The sequence below is a fragment of the Takifugu rubripes genome, chromosome 5 (genome assembly GCF_901000725.2).
Source record: "Takifugu rubripes chromosome 5, fTakRub1.2, whole genome shotgun sequence".
NCBI classification, from domain to species: domain Eukaryota; kingdom Metazoa; phylum Chordata; class Actinopteri; order Tetraodontiformes; family Tetraodontidae; genus Takifugu; species Takifugu rubripes.
The window spans coordinates 8347117-8354964 of record NC_042289.1 but is presented as its reverse complement, the minus strand read 5'-3'; the positions used below and the strand labels follow the sequence as shown (position 1 = coordinate 8354964).

The following is a 7848-nucleotide window of genomic DNA, read 5'->3' as shown; positions in this document are numbered from 1 at the left end:
ATAAGACTTTGATGCCAAAATGACACGATAAGATTCATGTGAGCCGCTTCGTTAAGACGGCGAATGGTCGAACGCGATGGCGCGCGGCTCCCGTCGTTCGCGCACATTTCACTGCAGATTCGGATAATTGGTCCCGTCTCCATCTGCTTGGCGGCAGAGTGGTGCCGGAGTGTTTCTCGGGTTGCCTCGAGTCTCGACTGGAAAGGCGGCGAGATGTACAGGACGTGGGCGTGGGTGACGCTTCCTCACGGAGGAGTTTGGCTCACCGACAGCACAAGCGGACTGTGTTCAGAGAGTCGGTACACGTGCGTTTTCATCGTAAGCGTATATAGATTTGTATAAAATCAGCAGGCACTTTTTCTTTTCTCTCTTTTCTGTTCAGATGGTCACAGGTAGTGTCCTACCCCCGTCGCATTTCCCCCCCTCCCCCACCTGTGCCTCACTCCTTTCGCCACTCTGCATGGTCCCGAAAGAGGCTCTGGGAAAGCGTCCCCTTAAGGCCGGGACAGGGTGGTGTAGACAGGCTGGTCCCAGCCGGAGCCGGTGGGGCTGTGAGCAGGAGCCATGGACAGGCTGTTGAGGATGGGGCTGCCGTAGGGTCTCCTGGAGGAGTGGAAGTAAGGGTACTGGTAGAGGCCGGAGGAGTAGCTGGAGTAGGGGTTGTAATAGTTGGTGCTCTGGATGTCAGAATAGTCACACTGGGAGCCCGAGAACGGCACCGAGGCGGCTGACGTGGCAGAGGTCACGCAGGCCGGACTGCTGTAGGAGCCGTAGTCGGAGTGAGGCGGGGACCTGTGAGAGTGCTCGCTGTAGTGGCTCGGGCTCAGCTGCTCCGTTTTGATCTGGAGCCGGTGCTGGCCCACCTCTCCAGATGAAGGGGAGGACGAGGACATTGCGCCCTTGCGGCTCCACGCCGAACCGTTGATGCCTGCGTGGCCGTAAGAGGAGGCGTAAGAACCAACGGGTGCCGGAGGCTGGTCTGAAGGCAGGCCGGAGGAGCTCGAAGTGTGGCCGTTAAGCGGGAGGTACTGGTCGAACTCGTGCACGTCAAAGGTCTCCATGTTGCTGATGACGTCGGTGCTGAGCTCGGAGATGTCCACGTTACTGAAGTCGATGTTCTGCCTGCCGCTGTCGACAAGGCGGCGACCTTCGTGTTTCAGATCCTGCTTCATGCCGTGGTGAAGGTCCGTTTTAGGGGTCGTGGGAGGTGTGGGGGGGCCGTGGGGCTGCCCTGTAACAAAAAGAAGAGCAATTTAACAAGCGATTAAATGCTGGGGCGTAAAATGCTTCTAATCAACAATTCCCAGTGGCATAAACCACACATTCATTTTGTTTACGGCGTATTTATGTAATTCAAAGACCGACCTGCGTGTTCAGCGTGGTGGTGAGCATCAGTTAACCCTGCCAGTCCTCCCATGCCCGGCTCAGCTTTATACATGTGGTGGGCGAGTTCTGCCCCGGAGTCCGAGTCGCTCTGGCCCGGCTTTGCATTCTTCCGTCGCCGAGGCTGGTACTTGTAGTCCGGGTGATCTTTCTTGTGCTGAATGCGAAGCCTCTCCGCCTCATCGACGAACGGCCTCTTCTCGCTCTCCGAGAGCAAACTGTCAGGGGAACATTTATGAAACACAAATCCTCATTTACAAAAAAACCAAAAACTTCCAGAACATTTTCCTTTATGTCCAAAGATTTCGAGGTGTTTCGAGGTGATTTTTTCTACATTTAATTGTCTAAACGGTTGGACTTAACCAGGTTTATGAAGCTATGATTCCTAAAAACAACCAGATTAAATATCATTTATAATTATACTGTAACTTCATAAAATGAATGTATTTCCTCACCGCCACAGTTTCCCCAGCGTCTTGCTCAGTTCGGCGTTGTGCAAGTGCGGGTACTGATCCGCCAGCTTCCTGCGGGCCGCCTGCGCCCAAACCATGAACGCGTTCATGGGTCTCTTGACGTGAGGTTTATTCTTCAGAGATCCGTTCCCCCTCACGGGCATCGGCACCAGGGACCAGTCGTAACCCTTCAGGACCTGAGAGACGGCGTCACGGATGCAAGCCGGGAACCGCTCGTCATCCTCGGAATCCACTTTCCTTCCCAAGCTAGTGAGCAGCGACCCCTGACCGTCGGAGCCCGTCGGAGAGGACGGAGCGTCGGAGTCGGATTCGTCCTGGGACATGGAGCTGTTGGTGCCGGACGGGCTGCAGGGCTGATCGTTGACACACTTGTCATGCTCCTCTGTCATTTTCAACATTATATACTTTAAGAATCCGGAAATATAATCTTTAATTTGGAAGAAAAAAAAAAAAGGAGCGCAACGGCGAGCTCGGTGCGTCTTTTACGCACGGCGCGTCACGGTTAATCCCTTCACCACTTTCAGCACAAGTCCAGAGTTTCCTATTTCCTCGATTGTTTGGGGGTGTTTTTCGTCTTGTCTTCACGGTCCTGGGAGATGCAGCGCAGAATGTTGCCGGTCTCAATATGAACCGAAGAGCTGCGCGTTACGGCAACTTGAGCTCGAGTTTTCAAACTCTTCCTCCACCCTCCGCCTCCGATTGGATGGGAGCAAATCGCCACTTCCCTCTCATTGGTTCGGGCTTATATGTGAGCTTCATTATCATAATTATCCTCGTCTCGTTTTTCCCCACTGGTGACATTACAGTTGTGACAAACACATTTGCTGCCGCGTTTGCTTAAAATGTTTTAGCAGCCAAAAGAACTCGTGGATGTTCAGAATGTTCCGACTTCAAACAGTGATGAATAAAACAAATGATTATTGGCTCAAGGTTGTTGTTGAGGACTCTATTTCTTAAGGAAATAACGGAGGGGATATTAACTGTTTATGATTAAATAAATTACACAAATGGTTTGAAATCATAAACATTTCTGCAAGTTTATGGTGCTAAAATCAGGGGAATCTAAATTAGATTTTCTACCAGATTCAAATAAAATGATTTTACTTCTAGAACCTAATGGTTATTTTAGTGGAACCTGAAACCCTCCTTTTACTGGAATCATAAAATGAGGCATCAATAAAAAAAACATGTTTTTCCAATGTATTGCAATAATTCTCCTGCTGTGTGCGAATTAAATTCAGCTTTCATGAATGTTCCAAATACAAAGAGGGAACGACTGGTTTTAGTTGTTGTTACTTCTCAGAAGACACTTATTAAAAGATGATTTTAAAGATGAGAGAGGTTTCTTTGGGGGTTGAATGGCTGCTTTTGTTAAAGCAGTTTTTATATTCTTGATTTTTATCATCGGCCTCTTGGTGAGTTTGTCCAGTGTTCTGTGACAGCAACTGAGGCTTCACAGAACGTTTGGTTATTATTCCATTTATTATTTTTGGGTCATTTTGAGAAAAGTAATCAGATTCTCTTTCAGGTAAGAAAATGTATTTGTTTTTTGTTTTTAAGTTACGTACTTTTCATCAGCGATTCGCCAAAACTGGAGGCTTTTTACTGAATATTTAAATGGTTAAATTGCAATTATTGCTGTTGTTAGTGGTTTATGGTTCTGGTAAATGAAATGTGACAATAAGCAGCACACAAATACTTAAGATATATTTTTAAAAATGTCCAACTTCGTACATTAATATCATTAATATCCCACCACAGTGGTTAAATCGTGTTTGGTCCCCGAGGAGCTGGTGCAACAGCTGCTGTCAAAGGGTCAAGTTCAGAGCATGTGCACGTGCACGCACACGCGCGCGCGCGTGTGTGTGTGTGTGTGCGTGTGTGTGTGTGTGTGTGTGTGTGTGTGTGTGTGTGTGATTTATGTGGTCAGATTTTAAATTAAATAAAGTATAATTAGCAAGCCATAACGAACCTTTTATAGACAGACAGACAGACAGACAGACAGACAGACAGACAGACAGACAGGCAGGCAGGCAGGCAGGCAGGCAGGCAGGCAGGCAGACAGACAGACAGACAGACAGACAGACTGACCGACTGATTGATTGATTGTAACCATGGAAACTCCCATCCAGATCAGAGCTGGAAGTGCCCCAGCAGTTTGTGGCTGTCCTGTCACCACTATCATTCTCATAGATCTCTTTCTGTGGGGGGGGTGGAGTGTGTGTGTGTGTGTGCGTGTGTGTGTGTGTGTGTGTGTGTGTGTGTGTGTGTGTGTGTGTGTGTGTGTGTGTGTGTGGTGGGGGCTTTACTTTCAGATACATCAGAACTAATCAAACCAGTGCGTCATTTCAAACAGCTGCGCTTCCACAGCATCAAACGAGAGCCTTGGCCCCGGTCAGCTGATGCTGCGTGTATGATGAGCCTCGCGTGAACTCAAACCCCGAGCATCCTGCGAGGACGTCACACGGACCACAATGGGTCCCCCCCCCCCCCCTCACAAACATGCAAAACAAATCAGAGAATCGGCGCCAGTTTGTGGTTCCTGGAGACCAACTCCAGCCGTCCTCAGCCTCGCTGCTGCAGCTCCGGTTGGGTTTGAGGGTGGAGGACAGGAAGAAACGGAACGGGGAGACGCACGTGATCTTTAAATGGAAATGGAAGGGTTTAATTTTCCTATTTTTGCAAGATGAGTCTTAGAGGAAAAGACTCAGCTGCAAGGATTTCCATATATTTGTTTTCTGCTCAGCGTGTTCGCCCTCCCCTCTAATATCAGCCTGCCTGCAGGTTTGAAGCCGGGCCCGTTGGTGTGCATCACTATTAAATTTCACAGTCGTTCAGAGGATCTCTGCTTCCATCATCCCGACTGTCACAGCTCTGCGGAGGGAAGGAGCGTGACGATGCAAACCTGATGACAAGGCGGTTAAAGGTCAAGAGAGGAATTTAAGTGAAACATGTTAGTGACAAAATAGATGAGACAGCTTTTTAGGCTAAATCAGTGTTTTTGTGGGTGAAAATGCATTTACATCATCCGTCGAATCCATGAATTTTGTAAGAGTCAGCACAAAGACGCTGCAGCACCGAGGCTGGCGCTGCCCCCCCACCCCCAGATGCTCCTCAGCCACCGCCTGGCCACATGTGGAGCAAACTGCCGGACTGCTAACGAGCTATAATTCGCCACATCAACCGTCCCCCTTGTCTCTTCGCTTTCACACGTTCGGAATTTACAGTTGCAGCAAATGCAGCTGGAGGAGAAGCACGCCGCGTTCAGACTGTCTGGCAGGGAATTATGGAACCGGGGGGCCACGTTTGTAGAACATTCTGGAGCCACATGTTGCTTCATCGTGCAAAAGTCTGACAACGTTGCTCTTAGCACCACCGTAACCCTGTTGGGAAGCTAATTTCTGTAATTTCTGTTTCTGATCAGGCCTCTGGTCTGATTTGGGGTCAGGGGGTTAGGGTCAGCACTCACTGACAATAATAATTAGTCCCAAACCTCTCAGGGTGTGTTTGGGATCCGGCCGGGATTGTTTAAAAGGCACTCAAGTGTTTCCAGATTGCTTTTGGAAGCGTCCTTGCGGACCGTCTCTGAGGATTCTGGTGATGAAGAGGAGCATTGGGGCAGCCAGGATTGGACGTTGCCGTGAGGTTCTGATCTGCCGGGGGTGTTTGGGTTGCTGCTCAGGTCGAAATCTGTGTTGATTATCAGAGAACGGATCAGTAAACCATCGTTTAAATTAGACAACACTGACTTTCCCTGTCCTGTTCTGTCCCGCGGGGTGGTGTGTGTATGTGTGTGTGTGTGTGTGTGTGTGTCTGTGGGGAGGGGGGGGTGTCTTCCTCTTTGTCTTTTATTCCCTGTCGGACATATGCTACATATAAAGCTGTTTTCAGCCCTCCAGATTGTTTTGTTTTTGTGATCCTTTATTCTATAATTCATGTCCATAATTTAGATGTGTAAACATTTAGGACATGGCCCGGGGATGGGGCACAAAGAGCCCACCCTGCGACTTTACAGAAAACAAGAGGCTCCTCCACAAAGGGAGAGTCAATGGAGGGTTGGTCTGGCGGCCTCCTGGCGCTGGGCCTCACGCTCAAGGTGCATGTGTGCATGTTGACTCATGCACGACCATTGAATCCCCTAATATGTAGTTTTAAATGTGGAAAGGAGCCTGAATTCTGATGGAACCAAGGAAAAAATGACCCTCAAGGACAAAATCCCCATTTGATCCAATTTTCTAAACTCGAAAATCCATCTGATGCTGTGATGAGCTTTAAGGAGCGGCGTGCTGCCCTTGTCAAGTTGCAGACCTACATTTGAGAAACGAGCAGCGCGGCCACGCGAGGCTACTTCGGGTGTGTTTCCATGGGAGTGGGTGTTAGCATGTGTGGTGCTGATTGTGCAGGCGAGACAGAAGCCAGGCGACCCGAGAGCTGCAGCTCAGCCAGGGTTTGAATGCCCAGCCCCGTCACCTCGGTCTTGAATGCACTGGGTGCTTCGTTCTCTGCTCCAGGATGACATTTCAGCGCCACTTTGCCTCGGGCTGGAAAAGAAGGAAGCCCGCAATTGTTTCGTGCTGCAGGTACACCGGTTCCTGGCAGCCACTTCACTATTTTCAACTGTTACTGACACGAACGAGGCATGAAGGAGAAAAAGGCGCACATGCTGCTGCTAGCTTTCATGCATGTCTTCAGAAAAAGCTCAGAGCGCTCATGAAACTGTCTCATGAACATGAATTTCTGCTTTTTTGTTCCATTGATTTTGTCCTTGAGGGGAGTTTTAAAGAGGACAGCTCAGCTCCAGAGCTAAAGGTCATGTGACGTGGGAGTCAAAGATCACCGAGGTCACTTCCTGTTCCCTTTAAAAGAAGTGCAGCGTTTAGTCAGAGGGGGGGGGGGGGGGGGGGAGAGAGCAGTGCTTCAGTATCAGAATAAAAGAGTCTGTTCAGACTTTCTCCTTTGGTTGGCGGATGGATTTTGGCGGGCGCTTTGACCTCTGCTGACTAGTGACCGTTCAGCCGCGGGTCCAATCAGTGCGCAGATGAAATTTCATAACGGTGAAGATGAATATCCACTCAGCACTCTCACCTTGGGTCTCCTCTCCATGGTTGTGCTTTCTGTTTTTTCACAGTTTGCACAGTAAAAGTTATAACAAATTCAAAAGGGTTAGGGTTAGGGTTAGGGTAAATCAACCTTTTAAGAGGGCATGAAGTATCCTTTTCTTTATCTCTCTTTACTCTCAACAGCACCAAATCCCTTTACAAGGTGTTGTTTTGTAATCAGGACAGCAGAATCAATTCCTCAGAATCAAATATCTCTTGAAAGGATCAAATAAAGACTCTTTTGGAGGACTGATTTCACTGGAATTCAGTTCTGCTCTGCATATCTGTCTTTGTAAACATTGTAATCCACTCCACTTCCTGTCTGCTAATGACAGCCCTCGGGACAAATCAGCTTTAAACGCACAATATAAATCTCCTTTTACATGACGGCGATTGCTGTTATCTGAATTGTGAATATGTGAGTGATGCTTTGACACCGGAGACCTTCTGTGACTTTGTTTTAACTTTACAGTAAAGTGAGGTGTAAAGCAGGACGCTGCGCAAAGAAATTCAAACCAGAATCCTCGTTATTGGTTTTGAGCGCGCCTGCATGGATTCATTGCCTCCAACTGCTGCACATTTATTACCTTTATTACGGCAGTAAAGCCGGTCGCTGTTTTTAATGTACTAATGACGACTCTTCGGCTCTGCCACCCGTCAGTCTGGGTCGCAGGCTTCGTTCCTGGGGATGGGAGCAGAAACGGGGCCTTGAGCTGGTAATGAAGGTGTTGTCAGAAGGGTTTCAGACTGGGCCTGTGGGTCTACGGGACACGTGATACACCTGTACAAGAGAGGTGGTCCAGGCAGAGTTGAGAGCCCCGACACAGACACCAGAGAGTTCGGCTTAATTACTGGTGAAAAGTAAGATGGAGCCCAAGATCCAGACGATTGTT

The 7848-nt window shown here is 48.7% G+C and overlaps 1 protein-coding gene across 1 annotated transcript; it reads right to left on the bottom strand.

The window, feature by feature from the left end:
* Nucleotides 1-494: 494 nt before the first annotated feature.
* Nucleotides 495-2254, bottom strand: sox8 (DNA-binding transcription factor Sox8). The gene is given in 3 exon segments (NM_001078644.1): nt 495-1231; nt 1366-1601; nt 1839-2254. Coding segments are annotated over 3 exon segments (1389 nt in total).
* Between the last annotated feature and the right edge of the window lie 5594 nt (nt 2255-7848).